The sequence below is a fragment of the Mastigoproctus giganteus genome, chromosome 1, assembly GCF_048544385.1.
Source record: "Mastigoproctus giganteus isolate SK-2022 chromosome 1, ASM4854438v1, whole genome shotgun sequence".
In the NCBI taxonomy this organism is placed as follows: Eukaryota; Metazoa; Arthropoda; class Arachnida; order Uropygi; family Thelyphonidae; genus Mastigoproctus; species Mastigoproctus giganteus.
In genome coordinates, this window is record NC_143575.1 from 209,779,418 (window position 1) to 209,799,522 (window position 20,105).

Here is a 20,105-nt window from a genome sequence, read left to right on the forward strand (position 1 = left end):
TGCGATCTCTATCTCCAACATATATTTTTCAACAGATCCACCATTTCTATCGTATTACTTTGTACGAGGTCTATTTGAAAAGTAAGGTAACAGAGAATTTGTGAAACCATATCCAAAGTGAGCGCATAATTGTAAACCTACTATATTTTGACTAATACCAATACAAAGAAAAGTCTATATTGCAAGCGTCTATTTCGTCTAAAATAATAACAACTTACCTGAATTTCCACTGGCTCAGCGACTCTAAATTCATATCCATGAATTTAGAGTCGCTGAGCACATTTCAAAGAACAATTACTACAGCCCTTTTTTTTTTTTAATTCCCTCAGCGCAAGCGCGAGGGAACAGAAGTACAAATATTTGCGTAACCGCGGTTCAAATCCATATGACTGCTAAATACGATGATGTCCTTGTATTTTATTCTCTCTCTCTCTCTCTCTCTTTGTGAACCTCTGTGATCGTATGTGGTCGTCCCGGAGTACATACAGAAAATTCATTTTTTATTTAAAGGTACTTAACTGAAGAAAAAAATTAGCACTGAAAAGAAATTATGTTATGAGTCACTGAAATGTAGAGTTCATCAGTATTTTTAAAAGTTAGTCTTCAAGGCGAAACAGCATTTGAGCAAACTGAAATCAACGTAATATATGTTATAAACTGCTCACGAAGATTGTTTTAACTTACCTGCAGGTACAATTCGGAAGAGACACGGTTCCTTCAGAGGTCCTACACCATTGGAGGCATGACACACCAAAAAACCGTAGTCTAACTTTGTACGCACAGTGAACCTGGCTATACTCAAAGTACCGTTGCTGATGAATGATTTTACTTTGATGGAAGCAATCGAACTGTTAAACATCCAGTGAAAATCAATCTCCATGGGATCTGCATCCACTTCGCAGACCACATGCACTGTTTCTAATAGAGCAGTTCCATAAATGTCTTTTTGACCGGCCTTACAACTTGGTACATCTGAAATTAAATAATATAGCTGAAAATATCCTTCATTTGGATACATCGGTCATATAATTTTTTATTTATTGCTAAAATCAAAAAATAATAAATAAATTCATTAAAATATTATAATCGATTATTGCCAGAGATAGTAAACAGTGATGTCCAACGTTAAGACAACAAATTCAAATTTTAGAGTAACTTCACAGTGAATGAAAATTATTAAATAAAGGGCATGATCACATCGAAAAATATGCATGTTATAATGGACTTAACCTATATATTCGCACATATAAAGTTCAAACATGCAAAACAGGGGATATATAAAAGTACAAACACATTACATTTCGAAATCAAAAAAGAAAAAAAGGAATTTTTGAAACAGCGGTCGCACATGCAGAAAATAACTGAATCCGGCGTGCGCGCCCAGTCAATTTGTGAAGATGAGCAAGATTAGACATGTATGCGCTCTTTGTAGTGAGTTGTTTACCATGTGCAACTGGGAAAGAGTTTACTTTCTCACGCCATTCCATATCTGCAAACTGAATAAGAAACTCAGGAGAGGTCCCCAAGGACTGGAGATGTGCAAATATATCCTTAATTCACAAGGAGGATCAAAGGGTGACATGAGTAATTACAGACCAGTTAGTTTAACTTCTGTACAGGACAAAATAATGGAGTCATTAGTTAAAGAGGCACTGCAGGACCATCTAGACAAGACCGCAGTTATAGTTCAGACAGAGCATGGGTTTGGTAAGAAGAAGTCTTGTCTGACCAGTTTGATTGGATACATGATGTAGCCACAGAGGAACTGGATGAAAAAAGTAATTTTGAAATCATATACTTGGATTTTAGGAAAGCTTTTGATACTGTTGCACATGGAAGACTACTGTACAAGTTGGAGTAGTATGGCATTAAGGGCAAGTTGCTATAATAGATAAAAGTACGGTTGAGTGGGAGAAGACAGAGAGTGGTAATCAGTGGAAGGTGCTCTTCGTGGACTAACGTTTTTAGTGGAGACCCTCAGGAGTCCGTCTTGGGCCCATTGTTGTTTTGTATACTCATCAATATTATGAAGGTATATCAGGTTTAATGTCCAAGTTTGCAGATGACACGAAGGTTAGCAAAGTTGTTAATGACAGTACGCTACTGCAACTGATCTAGAAAAGTTGAGCAAGTGGGGTGAGAGATGGCAACTGAAGTTAAACATTGACAAATGCAAAGTACTGCATATGGGTAGAAGTAACCCCAGAGGAACGTACCAACTGTATAGTACTGCACTTAGGGTGGTAGAAAATGAAAAAGACCTGGGAATGATTGTGCAGTCAGATATGATGTTTTCTGAGCAATGCAGATAGGCTGCCAGAGAAGGTAATGTGGTCTCGTCAATGATATACATGAATTTTTCTAGCAGGGATAAGGAGGTGATTATCCCCTTGTATACGGCAATGGTCAGGCCACGCCTTGAGCACTGCATACAGGTCTGGAGGCCTCATTTTAGGAAGAACGTAGAACTGCAGGAACGATTACAGAGAAGAGCAAAGAGATTGGTGAGGGGAACACAGGAGTCTTCTTACCAAGAAAGGCTTAAGTTCGCAAACTGCAGCGTCTGGAGACTAGGCACTTGTGAAGTGATCTGACTGAGGTGTATAAGTCCTTGAATGGTTTGAGCAAGCTCAATGCTGATGGGACTCGTTCTCTTGTTCAGATTACGCACATGAGAGGGCATAAATTCAAATTAAGGAAAGACAGTTGTAGAATAGATGTGAAGAAATTTTGTTTTTAGTCAGCGGGTGATTCATTGCTGGAACAAACTTCCATCTGTCATTGTGGAAGTTGACAGCGCTTAAATATATTAAAATGAGAGTGCTTAAAAAATATCCGCACAACCATTGCTTCTTTCGGGTGCCTGTTTGAAAAGTTCAAAATTTTCTTCACGGTAGCGGCATTAATTCAGCCACAGAACCCATACAATGACATATATATCCGCTTACGCTTGAGTAACATATAATTGGGTTGACCTGTAGTCCCATTGTATAAGGTCACAATGCGTTATAAGAGGGAAAGGAGCCGCCATTCTGTGCTAAACACTCTCGAACCCAATAACACATATTTTAGGCAACGCGATAAAAAATCCTGAAGAACGCAGACATTAATTCGGTAATGGTGTTCTTCATTTCTTCAGCTGAGTGCGGATTGTTTTCAAATGCTAGCTTTTTAAGATATCACTGCAGAAAACAAATCAGGAGAAGCAAGGTTTGATGATCTAGGCAGCAAAAATCCCTCAGCGATCACACGATCTTCAGACCCAGAGTTCACTGTCTTCAGTGCCACAGATATGTGTGCAATTGCGCTGCTTTGTTGGAAATACCCTTCCAGACATTCCACATTATCCAGTTGGTCTAAGAACCTAACAAAGATTTCTAGATACCGCTTGGATGTTCACTGTTTCTGTAAAGAAAATTGGCCCATGATTTGACAGTGTAATACGGCACACCAAACGTCGACTTCCATGAAACGCAAGGACACCTCGTGTATTCCATATGCGTTTTCTGTTACTCAGATTCTCGTATTTTGATTGGTAACATATCTATTTAGGTGTAAATACGCTTCGTCTGTGAATTTTAGTCTGCGAATTTCGTCTGTGAAGAAATTCGCAGACTAAAATCCGTGGGAACGTGCTATTTAATATTTCCAATCCTGTTGCCATCTGTTTCTGAAAGTACTTAGAATATACAATGCGCATTTCTTTGTCTGGCTTTTTCCGTCTGTAAACAACTCCTCTGCAGTTTTTTGGCAGTTTTTTTTCGTAGTCGTTTTCGGACATCTGCAATCACGGCATCCGACATTTTAGCCCTGCTACTTATGCGGTTTTTCAATTACACTGCCATTCGCAGGAAATCTTTTAAGTTAACATTAACTTCCGCACATTAACTCTGATATAGTGGATTTACCTGGTAACTCGTCAGTCTTGAAATATTTACTATATTGCTACTTAACTTCTGCGAAAGAAGTGAGTTTGAAATATAGCTCCACGTAAAGCATCTTTGCTGTCGGATTAAAGCCGTGGCTTAATCAGGAAGTGAATAGTATTATTGTCCGAGTGACTTCGCATGCGCACAATGTGCACTGCCATCTGTTGGTAAGCTTGTGAACTACATGTCAACCTAATTACTGTATATGTCGTTCCTGCAAGTATAATCGGAGACACATGTATGGTTTCGTTGTTTTTAAAAATACCCTGTGTTAAACACAAAAACTCGGCGAAGTTTTTTATTAAATTTAATTTTTTAATTAAATTATTAACTTTTTTTAAATTCGATGAATTTAATAAAAAAAACTTAAATAAGTTTACCAATTTATAAAAAACAAATATATGAAATCAACTCTTACACTGGACTCCTAACCACACTGGTTCGCTCTCGCCTTCTCCTTCGACGTTAGCCGCTATACACTGGTACATTCCTCTGTGTTCCTTCTTTACGTTTTGTATGAGCAGCGAATGGTTGCTCACCACGATTCCTTCTGAAGGTTTGCTGTAGATGGGCTTTCCTTCGAACCGCCAACCTACCTCCGTTACCCAGGGATTGGCCTGAATGTTGCATTCGAAGTATACATTGTCGTGTTCCCTAATGGCTGAATGGTGAATGTTGGCTCCCAGTACGAGCCGTAGACGAGGAATGTCTGCAAGAGATAATATTTATTATATGGACTGTAAAATTCCCGGATAAAAAATGCATTTCAGTGCTCCCAAGAAGTTAATTTTGCAATTGCTTAATAACTGTATCTTCGCTCTGAGTATTACGTTCAATGCAGTACTAATGACAATTTGTCCCAACTCAGAAAACAAAAATAAAATCAGAGCATCGTTACCGATATAAAAATATAAATTACAAGATCAAATATTTTGTGACCGCTTAAAAATAACATGAAATCAAGTTTTTAACTTTGATTTTATATTAAGCAATACTGAGAATAAATTTCTAAAAATGCGCTTAACAAAACCACTACGCGACTATTTCACTCTTCATAAAATTTATATACGAATGTTATGATTCTTGAATTTAAATTACGAAATCAATTTTACAATAAACGAGTGTTATTACGTGCAAGCAATGTGTTAAATCATCACGGCCATCAAGCAGATTGTGAACTTAACATTCCTGCTGCTCTACCAATTTCTACGAGTGTAGATAACGACAAGAATATGTCCTCAAAAGATTATCACCATCGCTGTATAGCCTTATAAAAGTGTTTGATGATGCGCACGCAGCAGATAAGCTACAATTTCTCTCTTTTATGTGAGTTGTCCTTATGGACGCTATTTCAATGGCTGCTGGAATGTCTTTGAAAGATTTCCCATTCTTCTTCTTCTTATATGTAATGGCGGCTTTGCTGATGGAGCCAAAAAAATTTTTTCTTGACAAGTACCCTCGAATAATGTTCTTCTTTTTAAGTCAAACTTTATAAGTTACATTGGGAAAACAACATTACAACTCAATAGGATTTTGTAATTGGCGTAAGAACGCGAAAAAAAAAAAAAAAAACAGTGCACTATGCTTCTCAAATCTGTTAACTGATTCGACGAATGCAATTGCAATAAATGTTTCCGAATTAAAAAAAAGTGCTTTTCATCCCATACATTCACAAGTAGTTTAATTTTGCTTGATCACGATGGGAGCAAATAAAATCAGTATACAGTGTATAAACTTCCATAATATTTTAATACTGATGTGTGATTTGTATTAGAGCTAAATTATACTTATCACAATGGTAATATGAATTAAATAGTCATGAATCTCTCTAAAGAGCTTAGTATAATATTTCGGTTAGGTGCAGACACATGACTGCATGTGGTTTAAGTCGATAAGCATGTTATCCAATATCAAAATTTAAATTTAATAAAATATTATATAAATTACGATATCGGCAGCTAAGAACTAGTAGCAGTAGAGTTCTCTTTTTATGTCAGAAGACTTAAAGCAACTTCCATTGGCAGGCAACATAGACATTCGAAACAGAAAGTTGTATCACAAATTATAGTTAAGTTTTTCTTAGTAATGGCACTTCCTAGCTTGTAGTTCTTTGTTTTTTTTTTAATCACCGGCTGCAAGTAAGAAAAGCTTACCGACCGTGTGAATAAAATAGTTACTCATGTATTACATATAAAGTCAAAAATCTCCATATCTATAAAAAACTGCAGCCGTTATCAACCCACTGCAGGATGGAAGCCTCCTCAACAATTCATGCTGAGGGAAATGAACCACGCTGGTCCAGTGCGGTTTGGCAGATCGACCGTATTTAGCAGTCAGGGGCTCGAACCCCAGTCTACTCAAAGAGCGTGTGCTACTGCACTCCCGCTCCTGACCACTCGGCTACTGAACAAATAACTTAGTTATAATTGAATGCTTAATGTAATTCATAAATTATTCAGTTATAATACAAATTAAACGATTTTCCCTTCAAGATACGGGAATATCACAGGGAATCGTAAAAACTTTGATATGTCAAATAAAAAGCTGTCAACGGCTGTGTTGGCTTACAGGTAGTGTCGTCGACTTAAAACACACTTGATGCCTGAGAGTTTTCAGCAGCGGGAAGGGGGAGGTAAACGGAAGGGCGCATGTTTAAACCAACGTGTCGACATACTAGTTTATAACAAGAGCATTTTTGTTTGCCTTTTGTTACGGTTGTCGTCTGCGTGGTATCGTCACCGTCCTCCCCACACCGGGTGGAAAAGGCTCGGATTCGAATCCCGTCGATGACGGGAGGAACTTTAGTGGGCTTTTTTCACTCCGTGGCTGAGTTAGTCGGTCTCAGGCGTAGATAGCAAGGTTTTTCCCCTCAGAAACTGAGGTTTTTTCGTCCAGCAAAACAGGCAAATCGACCAGAGAGCACACGCAATTTACAGACACGAATACGGGTTAATGTAATCATTTACGGGTAACCCTAATATAGTAATTTGATTTTTTTTTTTTTTTTTTTGTTACGGTTGTGAGTGTAATTTTTCTTATGGCATTTCAAATAGACAACGAGTCCAAAAGATCAGCATGCAATTTTTAACTGGACGTCAAGAACGGCAAGGCACTCATAACAGAATTTCGGCTGCGAGTAGTGAAGGCCGTTTCTCAAAGTCCACAGTGAATAAATAGCGATTTCTCTACTTGTCACTCGTTTGGACAGATATGAGTTTGAACCCCATCTGAGATAGAGAAATTCTTAAGGCTCACACCGCCTCAGTTTGTGAATACTACAAGAGCAATCCACTGCTCCGAACCTTCCAATCGTTTACACTGAATTCTGCAGAAAGAGAAAACTAATCATGTGCCGAACCACTTCAGCTAACAAATGGGCGGTACCACTGTAGAGGGCCCTTTTTATACCAATTTTCGCAGCTTTAAATCGTATTCTGACGTTGCAATTATAACAGAACGTCAAATTTAATGTAAAAATTTAAGTATATACTGCAAAAATTAGCCTTAAATGTATGTGGAAGTTTAACAGGAAAAAAAAAAAAAAAAATCAAACGAGGAATTCTTCTGTTGTGTAATGAAACATAATGTGTTCTTGAGAGAAATGGTTTCTTTTGTGTATACACAGGGTCGGCATTTAGAGCGACAAAACGGGACAACCTTCCAGGGCCTCTACGTATTAGAGTCCCCCAATTGACATATCGAACTGAGATGCCTTCCGTCACGAGAAGCTAATCACGTCCTGCACTTCCATTCTCAGCACCGTTTATGCACAAAATTTTCATTAATTTCAAAATTTATAAATCAGGGAATACAGTATTAGCAAATGCATTAACTTACAATATGGTGGAAAATAATTTAATTTTTCTTAATACACAAAGTCGGATAATGAAACAGTGTGCACGTTTTGCCCGTATCGATTTAAATTTAATCGTACAGATACAATCTACTTACAATAAATGTTCAGAAGCCAATAATCTTCTAAGGCACTGTTTGGTAGGAAAGGATTGCACGAGCGACACATGAGCCGTTTGCCATTGTCTTCCATGAGCGGCACAAAAGTTATTGTGTTAATCGACAGGGTGCCATCGCTGGTGGATGACTCTTCGGCAGCACGAACCTCCTTGCTTCCCTTCCACCAGGTCAATTCTGCAGGGGGGCGGGAACCTGTTGACTGACACACTAATGTCACTTTTTTACCAGCAGATAGAGGGCGCTGGAGAGTAGTGATCCTAACATCGAGTGGTTTGACTAAAAATACAAACAGAACAGAAATTTAATTTTCTTTGAAAAATTGTAGAAAAGATTACATAAATAGAATAAATGTTCAACAGGGCATTCAGAAAATACTAAAAAAAACTTAAACACTTAAAATTACTAAGAACCATTATACATTGCATTAGTCATATGTAAGACCTGATTATTTTACAAATCATTATTTCACATGAAATGAAATAGTAATAGTTATGTGTTCACATATAGGCATGTATCAATGTATACAATTCATAAGTGTTTAGAGGTGTGATAATACTCGACAAATGGCCAGTGAAAATGAATATCTATGAATGTGGAATTAATTTTTTACAATCTTGGATTGCTTACTTAAATAATAATTTAAGTACGAGACTAATAATAATGCTGCACGATTTTTTTAAACAAATCTATATTTATTCCATAGCATTGTAAGCACAAGGTATAAGTATTTTTGTTGTTGCAGGGTTTTAGGAGCATCAGCGACTAAGGCCATATTGCTCCGTATATATTGTCTATAAATTGTGTGTTCTGAGGTCGATTTTCTGTTTGCTGGACGAAAAATTAAAGTTTAAGGGAAAAAAATCCATATTACACTTGCCTGAGACCGACTAACAATCAGCCACTTGGTAGAAAAAGGCGCGTAAGAATTCTTATGAGCGAGTGAGAGATTCTTATGGGCGATTCTACCAACGAGGGCAAGTCCTTTTATGAAAAGGGCAAATCCGTTTTTTATATGATCATTATTTTTAAATTGTTTTGGTTTATTTTATTCGTCGCACTACACGGCGTGTCTGAAAAGTTTTAGTACTTGTACATATAACTAGTTTGACTGTTATTCAAATTTTTCAGTTCTGTAAATTCAAATTTCTTGGTAATTAATAGTATTCAGTATTATTGTTTTCTTTGGAGACCACTTAACCTCTTAAGTTCGTTTAAATGAGTAATACTTTCTAAAGAGATTCATTAGAAGTTTCGAATGATGTTATTTAATTCAGAAAAATATTAACCAAAAATTTCCCCCAAAGTTTTTGGATATATTGGAATTCCAGAAAGATGCAATTTTCATATAATTCTTGCATTTCGAGACAGTTTCAGAATACAATTCAAAAATAAATTATTTGTTTTAAGTATTCACTACAACGTAAGTAGAATCATAGAAGAAAATTAATACGTACTCGACATGGTAAGTATGCAAGAAACAGCAAAAACAGTGAGTGGAAAAATTAAGTGATTAATGAAAAATTCCAGACGACGAAACGGTAAAGCTTGAGTCGTTAAAATCGACTACTGTAGTACAGAATAGTTTGATATGTGTAACACATTTGATAATTAATAAACATTTGTGTTATAAATGTATTACAAATAACAAATTAAACTTGAAAAACAGCTTTCGATTTCAATGATAATGACACTAACGTTACTTGCTTGTAAAATCGAGTAACTTTTCGGTTCATCACTTACGTGCTTCATGCGCTGTTCTCTCTATTCCATGCCTATTTCTCCTTTCAGGTGCGTGTTTACTTTCAGTAATGAGTGTGCAAAGTTACAGTCTTATACGCCACGTGACAATGGAGGTTTGGTCGCCTGAAGAGAGAACAAAGAGGAGTTGGACTAAAGATTGGTGTACCAAAACGAACTGAAAAGTTTTAGTGCTTGTATATATATGAAAAAAATTTTGTCTGTGAAAAAATTCTTTGTAAATAGTCTTGCCACATGGATTTACAAATTTTAATTGGTGAAAGCCACCAAGATAAAGAAGAATAACGCATTTTGTGACTTCCTGGTTGAACGTGCCCAATGCCACCTTATGCTGTTTAAGGAATTAAAAAGCTAGGAATCTATTCGGTAAGCTGGTTTAGTAGACCTTAAGTTGGAACCACTAACTAGTTAAAAAAACAACCAGTTACCTATTAGGCAAATATTTGCAGATTAAATAGTGGGATTAACCCAGATACAACAATATCACATCCATTAAATGAATGCACTGATCCATGTGTTAATGACGAAGAACAGATTCAAATCTGCGATGCACGGATCTACTTATAGTAGTAGTGGCATGTGATGCAAGAAAGCAAATGTATGAGCTTATGCAGCATCAGCCAAAAAAAAAAAAAAAAAAAAAAATCACACCATTCCCTCCAAATGCCTGTCCAGTTCCTCCTTAAATTTATTCAACCTATCAACTCCCACAACAACAGATGGAAGTTTGTTCCAGCAATTAACCACCCGCTGGCTAAAGGCAAATTTCCGCACATCTATTCTACATCTGTCTTTTCTTAATTTGAATTTATGCCCCCTTAGGTTCGTAATCTGAACAAGTGGAAGGCTCCCATCAGAATTCAGCGTGCTCAACCCATTCAAGGCCTTATACACCTCAATAAGATCACAGCGCAGGTGCCTAGTCTCCAGCCACTGCAATTTGCAGAACTTAAGCCTCTCTTGGTAAGAGGATCCCTTCATTCCCCTCACCAATCTTGTTGCTCTTCTCTGTACACGCTCAAGCAAATCTACATCCTTCCTAAAATGAGGCCTCTAGACCTGTACGCAGTACTCAAGGCGTGGCCTGACCATTGCCTTATACAGTGGAACAATCACCTCCTTTTCCCTGCTAGCAAAATTCTTATATATCATTGATAAAACCCCATGACCTGCCCTGGCAGCCTGTCTGCACTGCTCAGAAAACTTCATATCTCACTGCACAATTACTCCCAAGTCTTTTTCATTTTCTACCACCTTAAGTGTAGTATCACACAGTTGGTACTTTTCTCTCGGGTTACTTCTACCCATATGCAGTACTTTGCATTTGTCAAGGTTACACTTCAGTTGCCACTTCTTAGCCCATCTGCCCAAATTATCTAGATCCTGTTGCAGTAGCACACTGCCATTACTGTCATTAACAACCCTGCCAACCTTTATATCATCTGCAAACTTCGACACTAAGTCTGATATACCTTCATCAATATCATTGATAAATATACAAAACAACACTGGACCCAAAACCGAACCCTGTGGGACTCCACTAATAACATTAGTACACGAAGAGCAGCACCCATTGATTACCACCCTCTGTCTTCTCCCACTTAACCATCCTTTTATCCATTGTAGCAACTTACACTTAATACCATTCTGCTCCAATTTGTACAATAGTCTTTCATGAGCAACAGTGTCAAAAGCTTTCCTGAAATCCAAATATATGATATCAAAATTATTTTTTGCATCCAGTTCCTTTGTAACCACATCATAATAACCAAACAAATTTGTCAGACAAGACTTTCCCTTAACAAACCCATGCTGTGCCTGAATTATTGCTGCAGTCTTGTCTAGATGATCCTGCAATGCATCTTTAAATAGTGACTCCATTATTTTACCCGGAACAGAAGTTAAACTGACTGGTCTGTAATTACTCGTGTCACCCTTCGATCCCCCTTTGTGAATTGGGGATACATTTGCACATCTCCAGTCCGTGGGAACCTCCCCTGAATCCATGGATGCTCTGATAATTATGGCTAAGGGTTTGCTTAGTTGCTTTGCCGCCTCCTTTAATATAACTGGGTAGATCCCATCCACCCCAGGTGCTTTTCTTATGTTTAACTTCAACAATTTGTCCTCCAATTTGCTCTCAGTTATTACAAAATCATTAAGTAACCTGCTACAATTTGATAACCTTCTGCCATTTTCAAACCTTAATAACTCCTCATGTGTGAATGTAGATGCAAAATACTCATTCAGTTTGTTTGCTATCTGAGCAGGATCATCAACAGTCGAACCATCGATGTCAAGTGGACCAATCAGATTCATTCCCTTCCTTTTAGAGTTTATATAAGTAAAGAAATCCTTGCTGTTTTTCTTTGAATCCTTTGCCAAAGATTTCTCGTAATCTCCCTTTGCCTGCCTAACCTCATTTGTGACTTGGTTACAGCCTCTCTCTTATATATACCGTAGGCTTCTGTTTCACCTCATAATTTATATGCATCCCATGCATTTTTCTTCTCTGTCACGAGTCTCATTAGTTTATCTGGCATCCAATTAGGCCTAAACCTTGAACAATATTCCTTAATAGGTATGAAACGGTTAGTAGCTTCCACGATTAATTATTTGAATGCTTCTCACTTAGAATTTACTGTTGGTAACATCATCAGCTGGTTCCACTGTATAGAATTTAAAAACCGTCTGAGATCACTGTAGTCACCTTTACTGAAGCAAAAACCCTTTCCTTTACTCCTGATGGTAATTATATCTTTAAGTAAATCCCACTTCAGCACACTGTGATCACTGCCATCTAGTGGTTCCTTTATCTGCAAATTCTTAATACGCGATTGATCACTGCTGATAACCAGATCAATAGTATTACCTTCTCTGGTTGCCTCTAGAACATGCTGCTGCAGAAAAAAATCATCCAATAAATCCACAAAAGTCTTACTAATGTGTGAGTAACCTACCCACAAGTTCCACTCAATATCTGGGAAGTTAAAATCCCCCATTATAAGACATTCTGATTTACTAGCCCACTCTATTTCTCTGTACAATTGTTCATTGTACTAATTCGAGTCATTAGGCCTATAACACACTCCTGCTCTTATTTTTGCTTTCGCAGTTATTGAAAAGTTACTTCGAGGACTTGGTCGTCTCGTTGCAAGTAAATGATAAACTGACAGGAAAAAATGCTCTTAATTATCCTTTTTGTTGTTAAAGACAACATTAATATTTTGGATCTTAAAAATACACAGCAAATAAAAAAAAAAAGAGATAAGATAAAAATTTTGCATTTTCATTCTTATTTACTGGAAGTCCAACATGGCAACTGAAATTTTTCCTTAAACTGCAACAAATCCAATGCATTAAACCGATTAACATTTGCAATGATATTGATTCCCTAATGATTTCATTATATCTAGTTTTTTTGCACTGATTTTAGTCTTATTTTTTTAACTGGTTTCATTAATTACTTATTTTTTAATTTGTTTTACATTTATATTTATTTTCAGTTAACATCTGAATGTTTCTCAAAGGGCTTATAGTATTTTTCCTGTCACAGGTCACACTTTTATAGTTTTTTCGATCCATTTGTATTACAGCTGAAAGATACTTTTAAGTGTACTGTACTTTGGAGTACTATGCTCTCAAACAGAGGAAGCTGTATTGTCCCCTTAACAACATTTGGATACCCCTCGAAAAGTATAAACGACGCGAATCAGGTACATAAGTGGTTATCAGTATGAACTACGGAGGGTTGATTCAGCCTTTTGATAACGATTTTGACATTAATCCGGCTTGTGACGTATGGCAGCAATGTAAATTTTTTTCGCGCAGGCACAGTCCCAAACCTTATCAATAGGTGCATCAATTATAGAAGTTGTTTTAATGTCGACATGCCTCGGAAACTGGTTACATAACCGCGCTTTTTTGGTTTTTAGGAGCATTAGCAACTAAGGCCATATTGCTCCGGGGATGTGCGATGGTCATCACTGACCGTTCCGCATCCTCCGTATTTGGTGGGCACGGGCTCGAACCCCGGTCTAATCAAGAAGCGTGTGCTACGCACTGCTGATCCTGCCCACCTGGCTACGGAGGCGCCCTTGATAGGTACAAGTAGAAAAATTTTAGTGTATCGAAGTTTGGTATCCATAAGGCTTTGAATGGCAAAGGAAAATTCCGCGAAGCTGCTGCAAGTGGGCGGAAAACACCGAAGAAACTGAAACGTGCTCCAAGTCGAACGAGAGAGGTAGTACGAAAAGTGCAGTCGCTCATTGTCGGTGAAAATCCAAAAAGCTATAGCGTCATGTGTGGGAATCTCCCAGTCAACCGTTTGTCGCATTATCAATGAAAATTTGCAACTACAGAAGAAGCACAAGGCCCACGTACACCACCTAGGAGCAAGGCACATTGCAGAGCGGCGGGGCAATGCTCGAAAACTCTAAGAAAAGTATCTGGCAGCTGAAAGGTGTAAATTCGTAGCAACATTGGACGAAGCGTGGGTATACCTCTCCAACGGCAACAAAATTCGGGCAGTTTATTACCGTCCACAGGGTGACAAGTGACAAGGCTTTTCCAACATGGGCGAGTCAGTGCAAGGAAAGTTTTAGCGGAGGTTTTATGGTTGTAGCCGGTTTTTGTTATAATGGCAAATTTGAGTTGCGTAGAGTCGCTAAAAATGTGAAAGTAAACTCAGTGTATTACCAGACTGAAGTTCTACAGCCGTTGTTTGAACGTGAAATACGCACATTGTACGGTTCTGACGCTGAAAAGGTCTGGATGCACCAGGATAAGGCGTCCAGCCACACGTCACGTTCCACCCGCGCTTTTTTGCGGAGAATGGAAGCGGCGACAGGTATTCGTTCGATCCCGTTTGAAGATATACCTGTTAAATCACCTGACGCCGCACGCATGGACTTTTGCGCATTCGGACTTTTGAAAAGAGCTCTCGGAAACCGCTGCCACAAAACTGTTGAAGGTTTGTGGAAAGTCTGCCAGCAGGAATGGGACAAGATCGACTTGGCAGTTTTTCAGCGCGCTTTACTTCAATGGAAATTGCGATGCAGTGGGATAGTCAATGAGCAGGGAAAACAAATAGAACACAACCGGTGGTGGCGGCACAATTTCTTAGTTTTAAAGGACTGTCAAAATCGTTATCAAAAGGCTGAATCGACCCTCCGTAAAACAGATCATTTTAGTTTTCAAAATTCAATAATAGCCGATGACGCTGAAAAAGCAAAAGAACTAGTGTGATACAGTAACTAAACAACAATCCAATAATTCACGAAAACTGATGGAGGGGGATGAAATCTTCAAGGAGGTAAGGGCGTTTTCATCCCCGAAAACGTCCCTACAAAACCTGTCATCGAGCTCCAAATGTCAGCAGGATGTTGCATGGCTTGGTTTTCATGGGTGATCTGCCCCGTCAAATACTGATATTTTGAAAAAAAAAAAAAAAAAATCAGTAATACATATACCATTCCTGTTCTGTACGATTGAATAATCATGTTCCAGAACGATAATGCTCCTTTCTAATAAAGCAAGGCTTGTGCATACCAGATTTACGGGAAATTAGATTCTACAACTGGCTTAGTCGCCTCAGAATTCTGATTTAAATCCTATAGAACACCTTTGGTATGAAATGGAACGCCAGATCAGGTCAAGACTAATACGGATGACTTCGACTGCTGTTATGGAGACTGAACTGAATAAGAAATTGCTCCCAATTTGAGATGGATGCTAATGCCAAGTGTTCGAAATTGCACGAAAAAATCAATGCTTTAAGGCGAATGGTGGCCCATAAATTTTTAATTTCTTTAATAAAAATCGATTTCCTTCGAAATTACTGATGCACAAATAGTTTTAAGAGGATAATGTATATATAAAATTTTTAAATCGAAATCAACATTACTTACATTTCAAATCCAGTGTGACAGATTTTGACCGTACTGACGTTTGGTTGATCGCTGAGGTTTGGCAAGAGAGAACAGCCATCAAATCACTCCGTTGTAGCCGTTGGATGACCAGCTCATTCCTCATAGCACCCTGAGGAGTGATTGTGAAGGATGAATCCAGAAGTACCGAATCCCTCCACCACGTTAAACTTTGAAGCAACGCACCTGAAAATCAGTATGAAAATCCTTAGTGATTATTTGTTAAATAATCATTGCAAGCTGTTGACATTATAAAAGTAATCTGAAGATGAGGTGAATGAAAATTAGAACTACTGCTACTACCTAAGGAAAATTAGACTTTTTTTTTTCCGTTTTGATCGAGTCTCTTTACGAGGGAGGAATGAAACTCGGTATCCAACCCCCCCAGCTGCGCCCCTAACCCAGTTATTTAATAACTGTAAATTTCCCGATTCAAGACCAACGCAACGCATAACTTGTTCACAATTTCGTGCACTGACGTGTAAGTTAGTGCAAATGCATCATTTCAACACGCAGCCAGCTACTAAGTAACTAAGAGTTGGTATCATTAAGTACATCTCATATTGTGAATACCTTCACAACGAGTTACCATAACTATCTCCAGTATGTAACACGTCAGTTAACTATTTCCTAACCTAAGGCTTACAGCCTTTAAGTGCTCTATGATATTAATTATTTGCACTTAAACTGTCATTAACTGGAAATAATACCACTATGTTCATTACCTTCCTGCTATTCACCAATGCTTCTAATGTAAGAAGAGATCAAAATTGGGATCAGCACTTAAAATAGTTAACAAGCTGTAAATTTCCCAATCTAGTATTAGAGAAAAAAAAAAAAAAAAAACACGAATTACTTTATACATCAATTTTTCACTTACTATAAAAAGAAATACTTTTCCCACTTCTAAAATAAAGATAAAATCATTACTTTCTTAATGCAGAGTTTCTTGATGTTATGTGCTGTAAGCTGATGTTATGTCCTTTAAGCGTGTTATGTCATCTCGCACCCACTTCGTGGGTGCGAGATGATGCCTGTAAGTATCGGCGCATCATATCTACCCGTCAATAGCTTGGCTAGGATACTTATCTAATCACACACATGAATATTGGTCCAAATGACAATAAACATTCAAGGTGTCCACTCCATATTTGCATATAAAATGCCTCTGGAGACATTGAAGGGGAATTGGAAGATCTTGTTTAGCCAACTGAGTACTGTATCCAATATTCTATGTTTAGGAAGGTTTTAACGTACGTTTCAGGAGCTGATGACCAAATGACCGAAGCGTATAGAGCAACCGAGGCAACACGCCTAACAATCTATTCCTTCACCAGTTGAGCATTATGAAATGGAGATATAGTATTTCGAGAAAGTTTAAAACACACATTTGATGGGACACAGTCAACTACTGAACAAGTTGGTAGCAGTTATTAATGACAATATACATAACAAGTTAAATGCAAAACAAAATGCACTGCTTTCAAAAATTCAACAATCAATAAAGAAATTAATTCAATTTTACCCTTCCATAAAAGAAACTAAAAATATAGTTAAAATCGAATACGTGATTAATCTACGATTTAATTCTATTCTAAAACCTTCAAGAAATCCATTCCTCTAAATTTCCTAATACATTTCTTAATCACTTGTCCTTAAAGAAGCCCGCTTGTTTCATTCAAATATTAGAAGTCTTCATGGAAAGTGCATTCTGAAATAGGTAATTACTTAATAAACTGCCAAATCAAGCTTTGCAAAGTGTGTTAGTCATAATTAAATGTACCAGCTATTTTCGAGCTGAACTGCCATAAAAGAATAATTACTCATAAAAGATACTTCATTACGAAATTGTGTAGGCGTGCCTCTTTATCAAAAACCATTAAAATTTCTACTTCTTTAATAACATATATTAAGAATCGCCTTGATTCAGTATTTTCATTAATGCGAATTAAAAGAATTCTTCGTCGTCACTTCGACTATACTGGAAAAAAAAAAAAAAAAAAAGAAAAAAAAGGGCAATTTTTTTAAGGTTGTCTTTTAGTGTAAGGCATTTCTTTGGCAAGAAAAATTTTAGTTGTTCTATGTTAATTTAACAGTAGTGTCATCTTAAGAAGAAATATTCCTTCATATTTCATAAAATTGATATTCACAACAAGCAGTTTTAAATCTATCGTCATTGAGCTTAATGATGGATTACTCTTTACCCACAAACTGTTCAACCAATACTGGAGTACTTAAAGGTTAGTAGTTGAATGCTGTTCATTCACCTACTTTTTTTCCTTCTGTTAAATGCAAATCGTATCCACAGTTTCATCATCTTGAATTGCATAAACAACCTCAATTTTTAAAATTCCCACTATCACTCCTTAAATGCCAATTTAGAGATCATTCTTAATGAAGTTGAAGACCTTGTCAACTTCAAAGCCAGTAAAATTCAAGGTAGGGGCCCACACACTTTCCTCCTAAAGCGAGTTATCAAAATTGTATCCCTTATATTATTTATGACATGAGCTACCATTATGCTGTGTTCTTTATATATATTACTTATAGTTAAACGCTCGGCGCCTTTCGCCAATCGTCCTGAGCCTGAGGTCGTCGCCTCTCCCGCGTCGTCTAACGGCTTGGCTATGGTAAAATTCAACCCCGTCTTATTTTTTATAATATATACAGGGTGATTCACTACCAGTGCGAAAAACTTGCAGGAGGTGTAGGGGGCACAAAGACGAATCGGCGTCACATAGCATTGCAGGGTCCAAAATGCCTTCGTCATGCGGTAGAGGATGTTGAACGGGAGGTCGCGTGAACAGCGATCCCGCTGGAAGTCAGCATTTGCGAACCGTTTCTGTTGAAGAAACCAAGTAGCAAAAGTCCTCCGGAGTGGATAATCCGCAGGCTCCAATGATTGGACGTGTTGCAGATGGTATGAACTCATTTGGTTTGTTGACAGTATCCTCCATACAGTGGATTGGGAAATACCCAATCGTTGGCCTATCGCTCGAGTACTCGTACTCGGATTGCCTTCTGCAAGACGTAGGACATTCTCCTCATTGTCTGGCGTCCTCGTCGTTCGCTCTCGATTCATGGTATCTCTCGTGAAACAACCAGTCTCACGTAACCTTCTGTGCACACGTGCGAAAATCGTATGATGAGGAGCACGCCTGTGCGGGAAACGTTCCTGGTACGCTTGTAGCAGGCGCGCCCGTTGCAGTCCGCAGCTCCATAGGCGAGGTGCATGTCGGCCAGTTCAACGTTTGAATACTCGTCCATCTTACTGCCTCGGGAACCAGTTCGCAAATGCTGACTTCCAGCGGGATCGCTGTTCACGCGACCTCCCGTTCAACGTCCTCTACTGCATGACGAAGGCATTTTGGACCCTGCAATGCTATGTGATTCCGATTCGTCTTTGTGCCCCCTACACCTCCTGCAAGTTTGTCGCACTGGTAGTGAATCACCCTGTATATATATATATATATATATATATTTTTTTTTTTTTTTTTTTCCCGTTTAGATACAGAGATATCTAATATCTCTGTAATACAGAGTTTGTCGTTTAGATACAGAGATATCTAAACGACAAACCTTTCTAATTGGAACAGCTTAACTCTAGTGAATTCATGAAACTATAAATTCTGGACTACCAGCCAGATTGCCGAGCAGCTCTATGTGATATTTAACAACCTCACCAAACCAGCGGCTGGGCTCCTTGGCTCCTCTCAGTCTCGTGGTGAACCTGGAGGTAAGATAGTTTCGTCACTGTAACCCTCTAATCACACACATCCATTTCTGCTGCATGCTTTCTACACATATTTTAATAAACATTTTTCACTAGAATTTACTCCAATACTTATCTGTGTTTTTTTCCTGAACCTAGTAGAATATGTAGGATAACTATCTGTCATCCAGTTAAGGTTCTAACTTGCCAAACTAATTTTTTTCCCTTACTTTATTTATTTCCTCTGAAAATAGGAGACAGCATCTATATAGTGAGTAGGCTCGTGAACATGTGGACTAAACCTTGGATGAATGGGCTACAGTACCGTTCACAGATGAAACCAAATTACGTCTGTTGACTCGCAACAGATATGCTATCTGGAATACGGCATCACAGAATAGTGGTGCCGCATTCCAGGTTTTGGCAACACTGTCAAAATGGATTAATTTATGAGGCACAGGAGACGTGGTGTGAGCAAGCATCCACGACGATATAGAGGCCCGTATTTTTTATGGAGGGGTGGTCAATTAAAGGAAATAATGTAACATGATCCACGATCTCTGTGTTTGATTATTTCAAGGAGAAATCTGTGAACAGTTTCTTTTAATAGGAAACAGCATAACTCCTCACTGGAGCACATCTATTCTATTGAATGATTTCCTCAAGATAACAGAACTGAGAAAATAGACGTCTCCACGTTCTCAGTATTCGAATCACGTAGAGTATGCATGGTGTGTAAAAAAATTTCTATTCGTACTCTGGCATGACCAGTAGGTCAGAGGAGTTTACAGTTAATCATTTCGAAAA

At 38.0% G+C, this 20,105-nt stretch overlaps 1 protein-coding gene across 1 annotated transcript in view; it reads right to left on the bottom strand.

Moving 5' to 3' along the window:
- The window catches only part of LOC150091489 (nephrin-like), a 115,687-nt gene that overhangs the window by 7,975 nt on the left and 87,607 nt on the right, over positions 1 to 20,105 (bottom strand). The window contains exons 3-6 of the mRNA XM_090384176.1: positions 15,569 to 15,772; positions 7,881 to 8,177; positions 4,348 to 4,638; positions 685 to 972 (exon numbers count right to left, since the gene is read on the bottom strand). Of these exons, the coding sequence (XP_090240302.1) occupies positions 685 to 972; positions 4,348 to 4,638; positions 7,881 to 8,177; positions 15,569 to 15,772 (1,080 nt within the window). The remainder of the gene's footprint in view (positions 1 to 684; positions 973 to 4,347; positions 4,639 to 7,880; positions 8,178 to 15,568; positions 15,773 to 20,105) is intronic.